This window comes from Labrus mixtus, chromosome 15, assembly GCF_963584025.1.
Source record: "Labrus mixtus chromosome 15, fLabMix1.1, whole genome shotgun sequence".
Classification (NCBI taxonomy): Eukaryota; Metazoa; Chordata; class Actinopteri; order Labriformes; family Labridae; genus Labrus; species Labrus mixtus.
Window position 1 is genome coordinate 2723493 of NC_083626.1, and position 22500 is coordinate 2745992.

The window sequence follows — 22500 nt, forward strand, 5'->3', positions numbered from 1 at the left end:
GGTGGCATTTACATTAAAGACGACTAACAAAAGGACAAAAAGTAATGGGTGTCAACACCAGCTATAGCAAAAAAAGAAAAGAAATCAGATTTATATATAGTGAAATTTGCAACAAGAAAAACATTTACCTGAGACAGGGTAGCATCTGCACACGCTTTCCTGGCATCCTGAAATACAACAACCCAGTTACAACAGATCCGTCTTGTTAACTCCTCACAACTAGTTTAATATCAGTGAATCAATTTGTCTATGCCAAAGCCTTCAGCAGTGAATCGATAGTGAATGAGTACCAAACACAACTGTATTCAAATTACCAATATACAACCATTTCCTGCAGAGAGGAAAGAGAGAATGCCTCCCGTTTAGCTTGGCTGTGTCACAATTGTCATAATATTTTATGTGAGGTTTAGATTATATTTAAACAGACGAGTTTCATCCTGGTGACATTTTCTGTTGTGTCAGAAATTTCTTCAATTTGAAGCAAAGAGCCATGGCAAAATATAATAATCACTATGTCATTACGGGATCTTTAATGAAATGATAACTGTCACTGATTGTTCTTTTTTTTAATTTTTTTAACGGAAAGACGGCATTATATTTTTATAGAAGTAACTAACAAGAAAAACAAAAAGTGAATAAACAGTATTATTAATAATTTGCTGTAGCATATCACTCTAAGGGTGCTAATGCAAAGCATATACAGCTTTAGAAGACAGCTTTAACTCCAGTAAAATCTACTACAGCGGCTCATGGCAGAATATATGCTTGCGGCAATGGTATCAGGGATTTTGATCGTTAGAGTAATAAAACAGCAAAAAATAATTTGTCATGTCGTTGACTTTTCAATCCTAACACTCTTTTATCACAACCTTATATTTTTTTATTCAACAGGTTAACTTTGGAAAAATTTTAAATATTGAATTATCTTATCTTTATATAAAATAATAACTGAATGGCACGCATCATGATAGAAAGCCTTACTGATAACCCTACCTCTACACAAGTTTCTAGGGCAAGTTACTTAATACACAATATATTGAAATTGGTTTAGAAATTAAAGTGAATTATAAAAAAAATAAAATCTGGCCTTACTCTGATCTGGTTCTTTAGTTGCTCAGCCTCCTGGCGTAGCTGATCCAGTTCACTCATTTTCCTCTGCTAATGGTGTGCTTTGCTCCGCCGCCTAGACTCTTGCTGATCTGCAGGAGAAAAGAAATGTGACACACAACATAAATATTAGACAATGATAGACAGTAATGCACAGCAAGTTAACTTGTTCTGTTGACTTTTACTACTTCTGGATGATAGCCCAACAAAGTATATGCAAGACCGAGGCAAAAGTTCTTCATCCTTTCTTATGAGCTTGAGGAAACAGACAATTAAAACTAAATGCAGCAGACGATCACAAAGTGTCAATCAAATTCAAAGGGAGTGACATCAACAAAACAAGTTCTAGACAGGCCAAGACCTCTTCTTGCCAGCTAGAAACGGTAACTGAGCAACAAGCGTTCAGCAGCTTTTTGTGCTCCCGATAGCGGTTTTGAGGCTGATGTTGTATATTTCTCTCCTGTCAAAAACTTTAAAAAAAACATAGGGCAAACATTTGCCCCACTGAGCATTTCATAACCAGTCCTTTTGAGTCAAGACAAAAATATAAGAAAAACTTAGCCATAAGAACCAACGGGTACCCTCTGCTGTCTTTCTGAAGGAAGCGAGGATTAAGAGTCCAGATATCATGAATTTGAAGAGGCAGACCCAGAGACCAGCTTGGATTTTGTTGCAACTACTAGAAAGCCAAGGTGCTCAGATGATGGACAAGGTTTAACGAAACTCTCAATGTCCCAGCCTCTGGACTCTAAACTCTCCTCCAATGTCATCCCTGTAATCCTGGGACACAGTTGATTCAGCTCCTCCAGCCAAATCCGGTTAAGACAAAACCTGCTGATGATCCTAAAAGCAGTGGCTATCCCGCTGACCCCAATCCACTGGTTGACGCTCTTAGCACAGACACTTTCACTCTCCATAGGAAGAAGATAAATTTTTACTCAAAAAGAAAAACACTATAATGGCAAATATCGATTAAAGGTTCGTATGCAAGTTAGACACTGATGGGAGACACATTTTGGTTGAAACAATCATACCATTACCTCTAGAAGAAGACAGCAGACAAAACTTCCCAAAACAGCTTTGATTTCAATTAATCTACTGAAAACTATTGAGTTACTCTCTCTCTCTCTCGCCCATTTCAGTTCAAATGTAGAACTTAACTTCCCCATAAAACATGCTCAACCTATTTTATGTCAAATTAAATCTAACTACCAGGGCTGTGAATCTTCAGTGGTCTCACACTTTTTTAAAAAGTTTTTATCCTATCAATGATTTGATTTGATACAATATCACAATGGGTTGCATCCACAATTTTCTATATTACTACACAGGCCACTTTTTCATCAATGAAGACAAGCAGTCCGATAAATACGAACTCCATTTCTTATTAATTAGAAAGTGCTTTAGAAACCATGTCAATATAAATGTCTGTACATCTGTATCTGTATGTCTGTAAACAAAATTGAAACAATCACATACATAGGTCAAGCAGCAACTGGAAAATCTACAAGCAACATCAGTATGCTATAATGGACTATGTTCCGTCACTGCCCCAATGCAGAATCGTTCACATCCCCATCAGGATGAATTATAGAAACGATTCATTTCAACGCCCCCTGCTAACAACTAACCAAACACACATTACCTCCTTTCCTCTGCCTTTAGATATAGATCCTTTGTCCTAGAGTGTTGAGACCATCTGAAAAAATACCTTATCCCTCCACTGCCTGACATCTCAGTAGCTGCCTGTCACCTGATTGGCCAGTCTGCATCCAAGCAAGGCACTTTATCCCAAAGGGTTAGTGATAATACATCTCATGGCATGGTATCACTTGATAATTATTTTCTACTCCTGTGTAAGAGGCAATGTTATCAACTGAGGATCTTTTCGACAAGAGAACCTTAAAACATAAATTGTTAAACCCAAATTGTTTTATTTTGTTTCAGGTAAAGGTTTGTTCCAACCAGTTGATAAAGTCAATGTTACAGTGATTTATACACGGCAGTCAACAAGTATCTTAATAACCACTTTTAATATTACCTTGACCCAAAGCCTTGTACAAGATTCCACAATCAAGTGGCATCTTATGGGCCTATAGAAAAATCAAGCCAAAGCAGAAGTAGAAAAAAAAAATGCAGTCCCTCAGGCACTGGTTTGAAAAGTGGGTTTATTAGTCCCTCCAGGAAATTGGGATTGAGCAAATTTAAAATATTTGGTTTAAAACATTTTCGTCAATCTCTGCAAATCTGACCATTCACTTTATCTGTGCAATCGGTTATAACATACATTTCACCAAATTTACTTCTTTGCTATGTATTTTATGTTCAACATATTGATCCTGTTAGGTCTGAAATGTTGAATGAAAGTCAGAATAGTATAATTAAATATCTTTGGAGTAGTGCAAGCAAGAGATTTTTTGCTATGAAGACAGCTGTGCTGTTCTAACAAATCACTGGTACGATCGTTTCTCTTTCATGAGCTTCATAATACGACATTAAGCCACAGAGTATTTAAAGACAGTGAATCCATAATAATCAAAAACTCCATTACTGAATATTTTTACTGTTTTCATATTGATTATAACTGTTAACAGTTCCACTTCCACGTGCCTGCCTTGTGATGAGTCTATTTACCAATCAGAGGCTGTGTTCCAACCTTCATCACACCAGAGGATCTGTTACAAATGTGAATCAGTGCCGATCAGTGTCTTCTATTAATGGTTTGCTAATAGCAGAGTGTACCCCGGCCCGAATACAAAACGCATTTTATTTGGTGCCTTGATACAGAAATTGATTACAGAAGTAATGTCAGAACACAAGCAGTTGGCACAGCCAATAGATGGCTTTTATTGGAGCATTTGTCCCAGTTTCACACTTTTGATGTGTAATGTGTTAGAAGAATAAAAGAAGACCCTCAAAACATTGAAACCCCCATTGCTAAATCAGGCATTTTTGGCTGTGATGATAAAAAAAAGTCAACGAAATCTTAGAGGGACTGGTAAATCTCCTTAGAGACTAACCTGTGTTATATTTTAATTAAAGTGGAATTAAAATGCTTACAACCTAGACAGATTTATATTTTACTAATTTAAGAAAAACATGTTATTATATAATGACAAAAGGGATAAGGGCCCTTCGAGTGACAGTTGGGTGATTGAGCGATTACTTTCATGGCATGGTTAATACATTTGAGCAGAGTTTCAGGATCTCAAATAGACATCAATTCACCTAGGTGGATATCAATTTAAGAACGAGGACACACGAGAACAGTTGGACACAGCAAGAATGTCATGTAAACTGCATATTAACGATCACAGAGAAATAAAGAAGGGAGAAAAAAAGGTGAAATGCTGTGTTACTGTTGTTTTCATTAATAATATTTGATTGGTTTTAATTTGTCTTCCTGTTTTGACAGGAAACATGATTTAAAGCCAATGAAGTGAGATGTACAGAAGAGCTAAGATTTCTGTACCAGTAATAACAGTTGTTCATATTTCACCAAAAAATTACAATCAAAGTGAGACACCTGGGCATGGTTCTGTGAAAAAGACTCATATATTATATATATATAAGTATTCATATACTTAATGTTAAAATATGTGTTTTTACAGGACGCCAAGTATTTTGTCTCTTGTCTAAGTAACAAACCCAAGGACATGTTATTCAGCAATGATACGCTTTCCCCCCTTTTCTCAGTTTCATAAGGACAAAAAAATGACTTGGTATTCATAATTGATTTGCATTCCATCAAACTGAAACTGATCCAAATCGATTAAAATTGGACCGAGTTGTACAACTATATTTTAATTACTTATAATGTAGCCGATCTTCTTGTAAACGTTGGATTCAAACCCCTAGTGTCTGAGCAAGTGCTTGAACTACATTGATTTAATAGTGGCACCCCAACATAGAAGTAGTGATGAGAATACAGATAATTGTAAGAAACACCGTTTGTTTTTAGTCACTCGTAGTCTGCTTGTAGTGTGAGAGGGAGCATATTTCACAAGCTCTCCCAACTCTATTATTGTAATTCATTCACCACTCCAATCAGTTAGGTCAACAATAATACCTTCTTATTTGAGCTATCTTATCATTCACTATCAAATAAGCCAGCTAATAAATAAGGTATACAAGTATGCCAACTGTATTAGTCAACAAACTGTTTGCCAACCCATTGCTCTTCTCCATATCTACCTTCTTCTTTGAGTGTGGTCACACATGAGTTTGCTGGCTTGGAAAAAACCAAGATGGTTTAAGCTACAATACTGGACTTGAGGATTCACAACAGCTGTCCCAAAAAAAGAAAGGTGATATCACAGTGACTACTTTAACTTCAATTACACTGGCTTTTGTCACCACAGGAAGCAAACTTTGATTCATTATCTGATATGTTTTCCTGAAAAAGAAGAATACAAAGTGCTGAAAAATGCTTGCTCTAAAAGTAGCATTTCCTCATGTCCAAGAAACTAAAGGGTGGTGTCTGCTAACTACTCACACAAGCATTAAAATATGCTAACAACATTCTTTCTATCTGCAAACAGGCACTCAATGTCCTGGCCTTACAACAATGCTGCAGAAGATGTAATTTGTGTACATTTTTTGCATTGTAGTTTCATGAGGCCAGTCCATCCTTGTTAATTTTTGTGGAAAAGATATTATCATATTTGCTTGGCAAGTTGCCCAAATGCCCACTTCTCTAAAGTTTAATATGATAAATATTGACTTGGTAAGTCAAGTCAAATATATTTATAAAGCAGAAGCACATTTCAAAACAGTAGCAGCTGACCATAGTGCTGTACAATGGCATAAAAGAAACAAAACACAAGGACCACAGCAATTACAAAGCAAAATGGGACAGAAATTGTATATTTGTAAGTCAACTGTAAAAAGCAATGTCAGAAATAAATCCAAGGTTCTCAATGTGGGGCTTGATGTAGGTGGACAAGTGATATTAGTTGTTGCAGACCAGTGTCATGACATCTGGGAGGTGTGGAAAAAAGCACAACCAACAGTTTTGCTGTCATTGAAATGTAGAAAATGACTATCCAGGTTTTTATATCTTAGTAGTCTGTTAAAAGGTTGAGGGCTGACAAATTGTTTGGTTTAACGAGGAGGTAAAGAGTGTGGTCTGCAAAGATCACAGCAAGATCAGCTCAAGTCTATTTGCCATTTCACAAAAGGGCCTAGGATCAAGCCTAGTGGTACCCCACAGATTTGATGTGTGTTAGGTTATCAGTGATATCTAATAGTGAAAGTAGATGACATTAAAAAAAGTTAGTTTCCTTTAGCTGTTGAACAAAGTCTCCAGGTTGGAAACCACTGTACTAAGGTGTAAGGACCTTAACAAGTGAACTATACAATCAGCTGGGCTGCGGTTAGTTGATCAATGAAAATAATATTTCACAGTTTACTTCTTAACAAAGCTGCTTAATGTTTGAATTTTAGACTGATTGTATGAAGTTTAACAAACAACAAAAAAAACATGTATTTTCTGCTTATTGGCATAGGTGCTTTACATAAACTCTATTTTAAATGCAAAAAATCCTACATCATGTTAATTTACAATCTCCACTGGCCATTGCTATAAGTATTAATGGTGTTATTCAGAGGACAAGTTTCCTCTTGTATTCTGGTGGGTGTCTTGAAACCACAGGCAGCCCATCAAATAGAGCCTTTACTTCCCTGCCTTCTCTTTATGCCAGCTATTTTTAGAGAAGTGGTGGGGGAGGAGGAGGAGGAGAAAGAGGACGAGGGAGGCAGACTTCACATTTTCCAGCCACTCCCATCAGCTCAGACATTTCAAGCACAACACAGTAAGAAGGAGAGAGGAAATGTAATTTGACTCCACAGACAAAACACTTCATTGGTATTTTTCCTTTCAGTTCGTATGTGTACATTTTTCACACTATATGGACCTTAACCAATCATTTGTGGACTAACCAGATTTCTTTGTGCAGGACAAAGATAAGAAAAATAAAATGTGGTGGGCCTTTTCCTCTTCATTAGTGTCAAAGCAGGGATTGTTGAGTAAGAACAGCGATTTGACGGTTTATATGAAATACATTTTAAGATTGTTTAACCCCTGTAAAGTTTACTTCTTATTGTATTAAATAACGGCTCCAATATGCATTAGAAAAATGTGGTTTCCCGAATTACATTAACCAAAATACTAAACTCTAGTTAATCTGATAATTTTTTCAAAAAACAACAACAATTCATTGCTAATCCCATTCCTATCAGTTGTTTTATTGGTAAAAAAAAAAGAGGTCAGCTGACTCACATTTGTAATGGAGCATGTGGTTAGATTAAAAGTTTGGAGCACAGGTCTGATAAGAGAGGATACACGAACGGACTAACATTTATTTAAAATCTTTTTTTAATAAATGACTTCTCAACAAATTGATGAAAAAAATATAAAATAAATACACCACGAGATTTATTTAAAGGCGGAAAGAAGCACAAATCTGAGAAAAGTTCAATTGGATTTGGCCGCAGATTTTTCAGGAGATAAAAGGCTCCACCCTGATGACATAAGGAGCGCTGTAGGCAGCGAGATGTTCTGGTGCACAAGAGGATAGAAGCAAGCTAGAGGACAGAGCCAGATTAAACTAATGAGAGTAAACAAGCGAAGAACAATTGGGAGAGGAGCTGCTAATTAACCCCTTGGTGAAGGGGAGCAAAGCTTGGTTAACTTCCCATTGCATAACATTAATGTTAGCTATGACAACAAAATCTCCAGCAGCATCACATTACAAGTGAGATAAAAAGCTAAGATTGTCGGTTTATATGTTACAGAACTGGACTCCTACATCATTAATACACAATTCATGCAAATGACCTGAGAGATTTAAGCAAGGTTAATGGTTAAGCAAGTAGAGCCGTAAATCACCAGTTTGATTGTTTGGACAATGATACCATTTTGGTGATTTCACAAAATCGGCCACAATACAATTTCATTCTGTTTTGATTCAGGGGCCTGGGATAGATTTCAGGTGATATTATGTACTAGGGCTGCTTAAAAATATCGACTCATTGCATTGCAATATTTATTCAGAAAATCCTGAAATCCATTACTGGGTTGTCAAAAACATAGGCATGTTCTCCTCTAACTAAGAGGAAAGATTAATGTTTAAGTTTATAGTACATGCCCTTTACTTTTTACCATGAAATTACAGCACAGTTATGTTCATTACTTTGTGCAGTAAATTGAGCTCAGGAACAGATGTGCACTTAAGACCATACTGTACATTAATGTTCCTATTTTTATTAAAGAATAGTGAAACAATTTTGTGCAATTACAATTACAAAAACAGTTATATTTCACATAAAGAAATAAAAGCAATTTTGTCTTTAAAAAAATCCGTATAGGATATTAGATGACTATAATTTACGGATAATAAAAAAAGAATGCAGAAAAGTTGGGCAGCCCACCCAGGTGTAATCTGTGTCTGAAAGATTTCCACGCAGTTGTTTTTTTCCCCTAGAGGGGATTTAATATATTTCCAAATCTTGTTTGCTTGCTAATGTCCACTAGCTGCTAGCTTGTTTGAAAGTTCAGAAGGACATGCCGCTTGGCGGAAACTGTGAAACAGGCGTCCGGTGGGAATTTCAAAATTAAGGTGTATCATAAAGATGTTGATGTACAGCAATATTTCGACTTTCTATCGATTTGATCATTGTTCAACCAATTTATGTATCAATCCAGACCAATTGATAAGATGTTATCTTTGCCAGAAAAACCATCAGCAAATAAATGGATAAATAAGTTTACTACCACAAGAAAGTCCCAGGAAAAAAACTGCCATTGTTGTGACTTTACACATTTGCCCTGCTCACAATACTGCTGTTGCTGTTGAATCATTGCAGGAATCCACAGCACTGCTCCTTAACGTTGTCTTTGATCATGGCATGTACATGGGTAAGATTGGTGTTGTTGTTGCATGTGAAGTCAAAAAGGTATAGAATTATGTTAAGTGTACAACATGCAGTTTGTGTACAGCTGTGTCGCTCTTTTAGTACCATCTGTTTTCACTTTGTGGAGTTTGCACTCCTTCTAGCTGCAGTACTGTAGTTGAGCTTATGACCTTGTGAATAAGAACAGATGTGAAAAAGTCTCCCTCCTCCAATCTGATGTTAGCCGGTTACCTTACCAGCGAGGCTATCAGCTCTGCAGTCATAGAGGCCATGGTAACGGGGGTCTACAAAGGAGCTGAGCCCTGCTGGCACGTGCTGTGCACTACAACCCCTCACCTCAATCCATGTGAGTTTAACAGAAAAAGTAGCGTTTGTATTTTCGCCTGTATTAAAAGTCATACCGTCTGGATTTCTAAATACGGTGGAATTCCGTAATACCGCCCAAGCCTAGATGGCACTTATCAAACTGGTATATTCTCACCGGTGTTAAAGACGCACCGCACTTTGTCCAAGAGAAAGTATTAAAAGTACTTATACACCAGAGTTTACGGTAATTGCAATATTTTCAACGATTACAGCTGTTTAAGATATTGACACATGGCAACGTTTGAAGCTTAAGGTAGTACTTGAAAGGTTGTGTGTAGATGAGGGGCTAAGTAATTTACACCCTGCTGCATGGAACTCTATTTCTTTGTCACAGCATTCAACAGATATGCCGACAGCACGTCTTCGCTCTGTGGTCCCTACTACTACAGCCGCACTTGTTAATATTCATCTACGCTTTGAACCATTCTCTTCAATCAGCTGCATTAGAAAAGTATTCACACTTGACTTCCTGACATGCAGGCTTCTGTTAACGGATATATGTAAGGACAAAATCAGAAAGGTTACACCACCTTACATCACTGTAATTGAAGGTTGTGTAACCTTAAGTCTTACTAATGGTTCAAATTGTTCTGATGATCATATTCAGTCACAGTATTAGCAGTCACTGAATATGAAAGAGACTGAGCAGCATACTGTACAAAGTTTATATAAAGGAAGGAAATACATTGTAAATGCATTTCTTTTTTTTCAGTTTGATTCGGCTGGATTGTGGACAAGGTAACAGGGTCCATCTAAGTGCTGTGGGGAAGTGATGCATGGTAAATGCAGCTGAAATAAGACAAGGTCACATAGAAGGCTCGAACAAGAGGGCTGATAATCCTGTAAGAAGAAGCAAAAGGGGGCTGCCTCAAGGGCATTTCTTGAAAGCCCCATCCAATAATGCTCAGTTTGTCATTCTGTACGACAAACATGCAACAGCATTGTGGTGTTCTGCTCCATGCTGCCTTCTGCTTAATAGACAGTGAACCTTGCTGTATTCTTCAGTGAATATATTCTGGTATATTTTCTTAAATAATGTCAACCTTTCAACCTTGCATTTCCAATGCAAAAATAGTGCACTTCAAGGAGATATTTGGCTCAAGATCAAAAAGTTTTTTCATTCCAAGAAGTACGCCAGTACAGCTCAAATGCAGGAATGTTCAAGACAGTTGCAGAAATATAATTTCTGTATTTCAGATGAGTCATCAAACTTTAATTTATCCCTCACTTTTGTGTTTTATTGATAAAAGTAGATTTAAAGTCCCCCGTGACCATAGTTGATATTGTGGATCCTGTCTAATAATTCATTTCAGACAGAAGCATCATTGCTAACCAATGTAAACAATCAGTAGTGGAATGACAACAATTTAGCCATGTATACTTTCTTATATCATTGAGAAAGGAGGGACTTTTTAATCTCTCTTATGTGGAACCAGCAATAACATGCGGACACTTTCCTCACACAGGAGGAGACTCCTTCACCTCAATAAACAGGCTACGCAACATACACTCCCCCTGCCGACTTCCCTCCCAAAAGGAGAAAGACTGAATAGAAAATTAAAAGCCTAAGGCCCCATAACCTATTTTGCTTCACTGAAAGTAGAGCAAATCTTAAGGCTACACATGAGTGAGCATACGTTAATACAGTTCTGATGATACTGTTGCACAATTCATCCGACAAAAATGGTCAATGGTAAAGTGACTGCACTTATGTAGTACTTATACACTGTGACACCCTTTCACACACAAACACTATGCTACCCATTAGCACTCATCATATTCACACATCGATGGCTATGCCTTCAACAAAAACTTGGGGTTCAGCGTCTTGCCCAAGGAAACTTTGACATAGACTGCAGGAGCTGGGGATCAAAGTAGACCTTTCAATTGAGAGATGACCCAATCTAAAACTGAGCCAGCCTTCTGTGAAAAAAAATGTGAAATAGTAGCACAACTATCAAACTTGACAAGGCTACCTTTACCTTTTACATGAAAAGTAGCAGGGTGACTGGTGTAAAATCTGAATACAGGGTTGTACAGTGCAACATATGTCCCACATGCCACAAGAAAAGCAGTCTGTGCGATGAATGATTTTACCTAATCGCACAGAGAGACCCTTTTTTGAGAGAGACTAAAAGTAATGTCACAGAATGATTTGTGACAGCAGGGATTACCACCTGCATTACAGCGGGTCTACCTGCTGAAGGTGTGTTTAAACTGATGTCTTCCAGTCTTAAGTCCAAGTTTAATAAAAGAAGCTGGCTGTGGCTCAGACTCTTGGGCAAAATAGCGGCTGTGAATACTGTCACTTTTGACAGCGTTATTGCAGTTCCGCTAAAGCTCAGAGTGATAAACACATGTAATTAGGGCCCGAAGCACTGACAAGTGCGTAGGACCCTCTTGAAACCCTAGGAATTATTATTTTTCTTCTTCCTCCACTTTAAACGCGATTTTGAGGGCCTGAACGTGCGCGAAAACTCACCAAACTTTCCACAATCATCAGGTCTCGCGAAAATTTTTATATTTTGGTGGTTTCGTAAAAGAATTTCGCAAAATGGCTCAGTGGCGCCCCCTTGAAATTTTCAAAATGGCCTCCCCATAGAGGGTTTTTTCACGTACTCATGAAAATTGGTACGCATATTAAGCCTCTCGGGACGGACTAAAAATCCTCTTGCGGCGTTTAAAAAAACCCAACAGGAAGTCCACAAATTTAAGTTGAATTTCACAAAAATGGCCCAAAATCGCAGATTTCAGCCGAGGGCGCTCATCCGATCGCTGCAAATTCAGTGTCAGTGCGTTCTAGACAGGCTCAACATATCTTGTTGTGCTCTGCACGCTATTTCGTCAAAGGGCGTGGCTGTGGCGTGCGTTAGAACTTTTTTGTGCGTTTTGGCAACTTGCCAAAAAAGTAAATGCTTATATCTCAGCTATGCAGTGTTCAATCATATTAAAATTTCTCATGCATGATACGGGACCTGCCCTGAACACATCCATGATTTACATTTTTGGATAAGTCACAGCGCCACCTGTTGACAACAGGAAGTTACTGCTTCTCAATTAGCACTAGCCATTGCTACACGGTAGCTCATTTCCCCCCTAAAAATTGGTGTGGACCATGCTAACACCTTGGCCATACAACACTTTCAAGCTCAAACGCCTACGTCCAATGCTCTCGCCGTACGGCTGCGTCGTTCGCCATCAAACAGGAAGTAGTATTTTCATGGGCTTAACATAGTCGTACAGACCCGAAACTTCATACATATAATCCTGGTACTAAAGTCAAACATCTTATATCGTTTAAGTAAGTGGGCATGGCTTAATGGCTCAGTGGCGCCCCCTTCAAATATAAAATCAAATATAAAAATAAAAGACTGGCAGAAGCAAAAAATAAAGCTAGTCCAAAAGCGTTCAGCCGTTGGATGCAAACTTGGTGTCAGTGTGTTCTGGTGATCAACATATCCCGTTGTGCTCTGCACGTTATTTCGTCAAAGGGCGTGGCTATGGCGTGCGTTCAAAGTTTGATGTGCATTTTGGCAAAAAAAGTAAATGGTTATATCGCTGCCATGCAGTGTTCAATCATATTAAAATTTCTCATACATGATACGGGGTCTGCCCTGAACACATCCATGATTTAAATGTTTTTCTTAGTCAGAGCGCCACCTGTTGACAACAGGAAGTTACTGCTTCTCAGTTAGCATTAGCCATTGCTACAAGGTAGCTCATTTCCCGCTCAGAATTGGTGGGGACCATTCAAACACCATACAACACTTTCAAGCTCAAACACCTACGTCGAACACTCTCGCCATACGGATGCATCATTCGCCGTCAAACAGGAAGTGGTTGTAACTCTCATACTTTGTCTGATCTGCCTCAAATTACACAGGTATAATCAGGGTTGGCCTCTGAACACACTGACATAACAATAGTCAACTTTAACCATAGCACCCCCTCCTGCAAGGAGTAAGTACTACATCCTATATACTTTGTCTGATCTACTTCTAATTACACATGTATGATCAGGGTTGGCCTCTGAACACATAGACATAACAATAGTCAACTTTAACCATAACGCCTCCTACTGCAAGGAATAAGTACTACACAATGCTCAATTTGCTCCATATTTCATAGCTATCATGACAGTGCCAGCCTGAACTGCTCTACTTCAAAATTTTCTGTGATCTTCATTACGCTGCCTATCTCAGCATACCGTAGTACGACTTTCACACAAATCGGACTGCACGGTCTGCTGCTTAGCCACGTACCGCTGCTGCTGCACTCCCGCGGTCGCAACACACCCCGACATGCACAGGGGTGTGAGGGCCCTTCATCACCGCTTGCGGTTTTAATTTAAAATAAAAGTTCCTTATTACCATCTCTGTCAACTGTAGCAATCTAAACGCACAGTACGTAAATTCCGCAACTAGGGGGCTCTCAATCAAAACAATAACATAACCCCCGATGAAGATGACCTTAACAGACATGAGGAAGAGATTATGTTTACCGACAATGTATCCAAGTATAATTTATGTCACGTTTCTTCTCAGCAGTACATACAGCAAACATACGGCTGCTATCAGTAGCAATTCCCGCTTCCTTATGCAGCGGTATTTGACTTAACATCAGGTGTTTCCACAGCGACAATAAACATGTTGTGTCTGTCATGGCGACGACCACGACAAGACGCGCCCCGTTATAACTATAAAATGAGGGATTTCTCTGGCTCACATAACTGTTGGAAATATTTGAGCTAATGTAAGTACTCACCAACAAAAAAATATATCACTTAGACTAAGTAAATTATTAATTCATGGAGATATTTTAGTGTTAAAATTGTACATATTCAACATTTCAGACAACTCAAATGTCTGAAAATAAAAACATTAAACCCCACTGATTCAGTTAGAAGCTTCAAGAGGTGAACACAGTGACTTTCTAAAAACGTTTCATTTAAGCTCATGTAGGCTAATTTTTAAAACAATAACTATCTTGCCTCTGGTTTAGTTGCAGCTAAATCCGCCTTTGAGGACACTATCCTGCCTGAAAATAATAAACTAAAATCACTAAAATACTGTTTAAACTGTTTATGACTGAGATAAAGATGTCAGTATTTTCTTTAGTAGTTGGAGAATTTCCAGTCATAAAATATCCTATTACCTAAACATTATAAGCCTAGATTATTGAACAATGCTGTTGGTTTAAAAAAGGATATAGAAAAGGTGAAGCTGAAAACTCTTCTTGTTAAAGTTTGGATTTCGTGTATTGTATGAAACATTTATGTCCTTTGCCACTCACAACCTGTTTAACTTAACTATTTGTGTTTGTTTTGAGAGATGTAATAGACATTTTAAATGTCGTGCTACAAGTTTGTTTCTTGTGCTACAAGACTATCAACCTAGCACCAATGCTAATGCCAAAAAAAGCTAACATACAGCCTTGGAATTAGATTTGCCCCAATAAGTAATCTTCATGTCAACATTTGGCCACTTGCAGGACAAAGATGGGCCCATTAGTATGACAGCATTAACAAATACATGTACCTGACACAGTTTATATGCTTGCAATGTGTATGATGAAGCTTCTTAGTGAAGGCTGGGGGTTTGGCTTTAGAAAAAAGCATTTTAGAGGACCTATTAGAGTTATGTGTGTGACACAAAAATCCTTCCACATCAGCAGACTTGGAGCCAGGGGCAATAAGTGTATTATTGTAAATCCCTTACATTTCCTCAACAAGAGTCACTAAAAGCTTAACATAAACAAGTGCTAGAGCCTTATAGCGTTATAGTCCCTTTAGACCTTGAATTAGGTTGGCATCGTTCAACTCTGACCATTGGCACTTTGACAAGGAATAAAGATGTACTATGCAACATTTTGAACATTAATATAGCAGATATCCAATATATCCTAACTAAATGTACCGTTGAACAATGACTTTCTAAAAAAGAGGGGAGTCAAACTCCCTCAGGGTTTGTTGTTCTCAGCTCTGTTGTCACACTGACAGGACAGTGCATGTAGACCCAATCAGATTAATCAAACTGAGGAAAAGACTCTGGTAAAATACTCAAAAGAAATGAAGAACTGAATCCACTTTGGGCGGCATATGAGAAAGGAGATCAGTCCTAAAAACTGCTGCATTCAATTGGAACACTGAGAAAGGGGGGCGGGGTTGAGGGAAGGCTGTGCCCTGAGCGAGTTTTGTTTAAGCCAGACATCTCCTGGAATCAAAGGTTGCATATTATAATACAGAAACAATCAATATTCTTCTGATGTTTGCTCCTGTAGTTCATATAAAAGGCATCAGCGTGATTTCTAGTGTGTTTCTTAACCACTTAAAAATTCTTCACTGTAAATTTTAGCATTTCGTATTAAAAAAGGCCCTGTATGTGCTCCATCTATGTGGATGCCTGCTGTTAGTAATGTCTGATTATAGACATAACATCATTGGGATAAAAAAGTGTAGTTGAACTGATCAATTATCTGGAGGAGATCGTAGGAAATGTCTATTGTGGCCTTGAAAATGCAAAAAAAAGCAAAAACAAACTAAATATATCTGATAAAATCAACACAAAAAAATTAATTCAAGACCGTGAAAACATGAAAACATCCATGTTGAAGAGGCGTCGGTGGCCGAGTGGTTAGTTTGTGCGCCACATGTATAGAGGCTGTAGTCCTTGAAGCGTACAACCTTTGTTTGAATCCGACCTGTGACTCCTTTCCCATATGTCATACTAAGCTCTATCTTGTCCCAGTTTCTAACTATCTACTGTCTTGCCTCTCCAATAAAGGCCCAAAAAGCCTAAAAATATACCCTAAAAAAGAATAGAAATCCATGTTGAAAAGATAAAAAATAAAAGTAAATATATTCAGAAAGATGTTTGTGTTTAAATGACAACAAATGAGAAGAACGTTAGGCTAGCAAAGAAACAAAAGCTTGACTTTATAGAAAACATGAAAAGCACTGCTTTGATTGCATTAATAATGATACCCCTCCCCCCATGTTTGCCTTCCAAGCTTCCAAGAGAGGAACAAGTGCGTACAGAATCACATGACAACTACCCCACTCTCTTGCAAAAGCAACTGTGGTCATTAATGCCTTAAAAAAAGAGGCTAATACTGTCCTTGCTCGTCATTTCTTTCTTCAGGTTTGCTCATTCTTCCCTTTGGCAGTAAAATGTACATAACAGAACATAGGAAGAGATACAGTCTCTATTATAAAAGCAGAGCAGGCATTGAAACGCACATGCAAAGTCCCCGCTTAGGTTTGTTATGGGCTTTCTGCAGTTTTAGACTGTGTGAGTGGTGACAGGCTGCTGTGTGGGTCACTAAGCTCTAGCTGTGCCACTTACTTTTACTATTCAAAACAGTGGCTAGATCTTTCTGTTAGTGGTGACAAGCTATGTGTGCATAACAGCCGCTGCAAAGTACTCAGAAGTGTGCACACAAAAAAAAAACTTGAGGTCGAATTTTCTTTAAAATGTTGATCCTTTGGGATTGCTGGGGGAGAAATACAAAAAAAGCTTCATGTATTACTATTCAAATCCCCTTTTCTAGTGGGACTTAATTTGAAATCTGTGAACACTAACCCTTACCCTTTTTTTTAAACATGTCAAGGAAATTGGAATCACTAGATGATATCATGTTAAGGTAGGAGCCAAAAAATGACCCCTCGAAATATGGATATGGTAAAAGTTAAGTTATTTATATTATTCAGCTTAAATCTAATTTTAATTTCTGTTCTGTATCAATAGCCTTTAGACATTACCTAGTTAATGCTATTTCAAGTATATTTCAAAAAGCATGTTTACAAGAGAAGAATCTCTAGAAACTCAATATCTCACTGAAAGTACATTTTTAAATGTCAAGAAAATAAGTCCTGATTTAGTCCTTCATCCTGTCCATGGTTATTCTCCCTCTGCTGTTGGGATTCACCTCAGGAGATTTAAACTACAATACAATATGTGTTAAAATCAAACGTTATTAATGTCTATTTCAATAGCATGATCATAATCCCTGTGGTTTCCTAGCCATTCCGTAGAATCATTGCCAAAGAAATGTGAACTTTTTCTTTTTTTATTTCATTTACTAAGTGAAGAGACCACAATGTCTGTTTCAGGGTGCTTTTTATCAGCATTCATTGTTGCTAGTTTACGGAAATGTAACTTCTGCTTCCCTTGGTAATGTCTGTTAGCTGTGTTTTAGATAGCTCTGTGTGCTTAATATTTGCTTTAATTCATGAAACTTCACCAAGAAAATGTGAAAATAAGGGACGAGTCATGTCCTGGTGTTAGAAGCAGCTCTAGACCAGGAAAATGTACCCTCAAAAAGACAAGTCACACTAGCGTCTCCTCTTCTATTGTTTTTGACAAATCTGATATCAGAAGTCCCGACCCGTCTTGAAATTGATGATCATGGGACTGTCCTAAAAGTTTAACTTCTTGCAATAGAGAGCGCTGTGATCGCAACAACAACAACAGCTGATGCCCAGGGCTTTTAAGCACTCTGAACAGTTAGGGCTGAACTACATCGTTTTGGTATTGAAATGAGAGTTGCCAGCGTAAAGAACACTGTCTGTGGACTCGGGCCCTAAAAGGTTAAATATCATCACCGTCCCTCACTAGTCGGAATCAAAACTACTAGAAGGTTAAGTGATTTATTCATAATTTTACATGAGTGTTTATGCCAGTCAAATTGGAGCACATCCAACTGCAACGCAGCCACCTGCCACACGGTTGTAGCCACTAGCGATGGACTAGCTTTAGCTCTGGTATGGGGCTGCTTTCACAACTCTACTCTCTAGATGTAGTGGGGGATAAATTAAATTTTTTGTTGTTTTAATAAATCAAATCACTTTATTTGGTTCCAATACTCCCCAATGTGCTAACTGACTGCTTATTACACTGTACCTTGACAATATTTGTGTATACAATCCAAGGTCCTATCTATAAGTCAAAGGTGGACAAATTGCTGTTTGTAATTTTCCTTTAGTTTGTATTTTTTGCAGTAACCAAGTCTGTAGGGAAGGTTCAATTCCCCTTAAAGAGCAAGCCTGGAAGATGGATGGGTAGCTGGATAGGTGCCACTTCCTGAGCACTGCTAAGGTGCACTGCTCTCGGACATCTCTAAGAGTGCAGGGAAATGCAGGACAGATCGTGTCCCTTTTTGGGTCAGGGAGGGGGCAACACGGACGGACAGATAGATCCGTGTTATGACTCATCTTATCCTCTGTGCTTCATGTATGTTCAATAGAACATGAAAGCACATCAGCGCTGCTGCAAAATCCTGCAGTAAGTTGCCATCTTTTGTTAAGTCTATTCAGTCGTCCTGTTCATAGTTTGTGTGTCTCGCAGCTCTGTCCTCTGTCAGACCTGCAGCCCTCACAACAGCTTCAACACATCAGACTATTTTCATAAGCAGGTTGACAATACTGACGTTTCATTAAGACCCTTTGGCGTCTCAAAAAGTTGGACAAGTAGCGTTAGCGTCTGGTCCAGAGAGACACTGTTTTCACCTGGTTGCCATGCTTTATTTCACTCTGACCCACATACTGTGCACAGGTTAGTAACTAAGAACATACGATTTTCCAATTATGGGTGCTCAGAAATCTATTGATGTTGCAGCATCACTGTATCGAAACAGGTCATTGACATTGCTTGTACATAGAAACTAGGTATATTAGCTATTAACTAGATCTTCATCAAGTCCTTGGATGGCTAAGATTTAAGTATTGTTTAATGATGATGGGCAAGCAGGAAGCTTTTATGGAAGACTCAGCCACCAGTCTCATGTGGCTGGGTAGAAAGAGCTTTTGGTGGTCTAAAGACTACATAAGTGCTTTGCAAGTGCAGTACAAATACTTTTTTTTCTACAAGGAAAGGCCATACGAGCTATACTAGTTGGTAGCTCGAGTAATAAAATAATAATTGGGAATAAAAGGCCAGCATGAGAAAGAACCTCTGATCTAGTGATGACTATATGTTGATTAAACTTTTCCTAAATCTAATCCAAATCTACAATTTAAAGCTGTGATATGAACACAGTCATAAGGTTTGTGATCTGAATCTATAATGGGTTGGATCTACTTGTACATCATAACAGTAGTGATAAAAAATAGCACCATCACTGACCTTAAAGCCAAATAACCCCAAAGAGTGAAATCCACAGACTAAGAATGTAATCCTATTCACATCCTGCACTTGCAGATTAAAAAAATAATACAAATAATAAATAGAAAATACAAATCAGTGGGATGATATTTGAGAACAAAAGAAAGACAGATTGACTGTCTTACCCATGCAGATTAGGCCAAAACCATGGACCACACTTAATGTTTTCCAAGTTCATGCAGTGATATACAAGACAAGAGCAGTGTTGGACTGGTTCATCCATAGTTCATCAGAGAAGCTGTCAGGGCTGTTTCAGACTTGCTGCCTGAGCAACGAGTGACTGCTGTGGCGCAGGACGGCTGCTCACACTGTCATGGTATTCCCTCAGGCTGTGTGTTGACTGCCAGCTGGTTGCTGACACCCTGTCTTTCTTTTTAAGTCTTATCTAAATTACAGCCATCAGCAATATATAAATAAAATGGCTTTGCTTTATAAAATGTAATAAGAATCAATCCTATACAGGAAACAGGGAAGAGGTGTGTGCTGAACTTAAATTATAATAAATACACCTAAATAAGTTGTACACATTAATCACAAGTACATTTTCCCAGCAACTACTTTCTCTCTTTTTTAAATGTAAATTTAAATTCTGACTTTTCTTATGTTGAGAAAGCACAGTTATTCAACATGGCTGAACATGGAACATGGTGTCTACGGTTAAACAATGTCAAATTGGTTTGCAGAGTGTGGCTAACATTAGTAGTGCTAGCAATGCCAGCCTTTGGTCTGCACTTCAGGTTAACGTCCCCATGCCTTAATATTGCTCTAGTCGAGTGTTTGTATGCCAGTTTAACCTGACAAAGCCTTACCACAACTTTATCTCCATTTTTCTATATCAAAATAGTGCCAAACTGCTCTGTACCAAGAGTGTCCATCTCTCCACTGTGCTGCTGTTTACGTCCGGATAGTGTAGCATGATAGCAGTATGGAAGTAGTCATTAACCAAGTACTTCTCAAATGCATCTTTTTCTTTGTTTTTTTTTACAGCTGCTTGCTGGGGATGTGAATACTGCTCTCTCTTGGTTTTGCTGCGTCTTGACAACAAGCTTCACCCACATGAGGCTCACCTGTTGTGATAACCGAGTCCCAAGTGAAACTTCTTAAAAAGGGAGTGTTGTTGTGTTGCATGGAGCCCCCAAAGGCTCAGTTAACAAAAAATAAAAAGTAGTTTGCAAATCCGTGAGCACGAATTGCATGACAGACAACCATTGAATTAACTGGAGCTACAGCACAGGACATTTGACCAGCATTGCAGGCCTGAATTCATTATAAATACTAATAATTAAATAATAATAATAATATAAATAAGTACTTATGGTGCTGACTGGTGAGATTGACACTTTTCATTGTTTAGTCAGCTAATCTCTAGGAGTGTAAATCATCAGTCTCAATCAGAATACCATATTATATTGATTCTTTAGATAATGATATGACAAAGTCTGTCAGGATACAATTTGTATTCAATTCAGAGGCCTGCGATCAATTTCATACAATATCATTTACCCATTTAACATAATCAGTTATATCTCACTAACACTTTTTTGAATACCAAACATTCTTCCCTGGATTCTGATCAATTATAATGCACAATTTGTTCCTTGATGAGCCAGTCTTGTGTCCTCTTTTGCTTATTTTAAATGTATTTAAATACACATTGACACACCTGGACTTATTGAATTTCTGCATAATTTAACCTAACTCAAAAAAGTAGCTCATAGTTTGGTATTGAATTTATGACAGTTGCTTTAGTTATGTTCATGCCCACTTGTGACAATGTATAAAACAAGTTAAATTTAAACATAAATAAGGAAAGGACTGACACAGAGCAGCCTCAAGACGAAAGAAAGGTAAGAAAGAGGGACAGAAAGGGAGAGCTACTTTCCTGCTTGGGTCACTTCGAGCAGTAGGCACAGAAATAATTGACACGGTCATAATTGTGGAAAATAACTGATTTCAAAAAAATATATAGTAATAACCAAGGTCCTGACCTTTCTGATAATATTGCCGCCGCTGTTTCTCTGTGCCTGCATTTTCTGCTCCTTCATCAACAGTAAGTTTCATAATGTCACCAAAACTACACTGCTCCACTTTTAGCAGGAAGCATCCCCCATACATACTACAGAGTCATGGACAGCTCTCACCACAGAGACACGTTACCATCACTTGTCATTTCATTCAGAACTGGGATTTGAAGACTGCTGCCGTACAGACACAGTACTGAGAAGTCACACACCGCAGGAAATACTGCAGTCCACTGGGATGTCTGTATTGGTCATTCTTTTTTTACAGTAAAAAATATATCACTGAGTACCTGAGTATTTCTTCATATAAGAGTACTTGAATATTTTAATAACTGTAAATGCACATCCCTTGTTGGTGTACAGCCTGCACATTAAAACAAATATAACACTAACATGGTTCACCGCTGTCCCTTTTTAAAACAAGTCGAGTTCAAACTCAACATAAACATTTGCATAGATACTTGGAAATGAATGTATGTATCATCAAACACCTTAGTCACTGAATGTCTTGAAATTCTTTTTTGTGATTTTTTCTGCTATAAACCTTGAAAAAATGTGAACGTGCCTAAAACATACAGTTAATTTAGTAGTTATGTGTGAAGGTCAGACAAAACTAATTTGGAGCGAGCATTTAGGATCTTATCAGTTTTTTGGACCCAACACAGTGCTCTGTAATACATTTTGATAAATTGCAGACATGGAGAGATTCAATAGAGAAAAGCTGAAGCAGAATTTAAATCAAAGTAACCATACACAATGAAATATCAACAGTTTCTGTGTGAAAGCCTGCAAAAAAACTATAGCTTAAAATTATTTTAAAAGACTTTGATTTGACGCATCAACACTAATTTCAGTCTTGATTTTCAAAATCTTTCCATCCATCCACGGATCATGTGCAGCCCAAACTGTAGTTGATCTGAACGGATCAAGGA

General features: G+C 37.9%; 1 protein-coding gene across 2 annotated transcripts in view; it reads right to left on the bottom strand.

Moving 5' to 3' along the window:
* gnb1a (guanine nucleotide binding protein (G protein), beta polypeptide 1a) overlaps window positions 1-22500 on the bottom strand; it is a 38740-nt gene that overhangs the window by 12976 nt on the left and 3264 nt on the right. Inside the window, exons 1-3 of one of the 2 annotated variants that reach the window (XM_061058697.1) lie at window positions 1689-1827; window positions 1093-1199; window positions 129-167 (exon numbers count right to left, since the gene is read on the bottom strand). In XM_061058697.1, coding sequence (XP_060914680.1) covers window positions 129-167; window positions 1093-1149 — 96 coding nt within the window. In that variant the 5' untranslated portion in view covers window positions 1150-1199; window positions 1689-1827. Of the gene's footprint in view, window positions 1-128; window positions 168-1092; window positions 1200-1688; window positions 1828-22500 lie in introns of those variants that run through there. The other variant, XM_061058696.1, reaches the window with a different exon arrangement.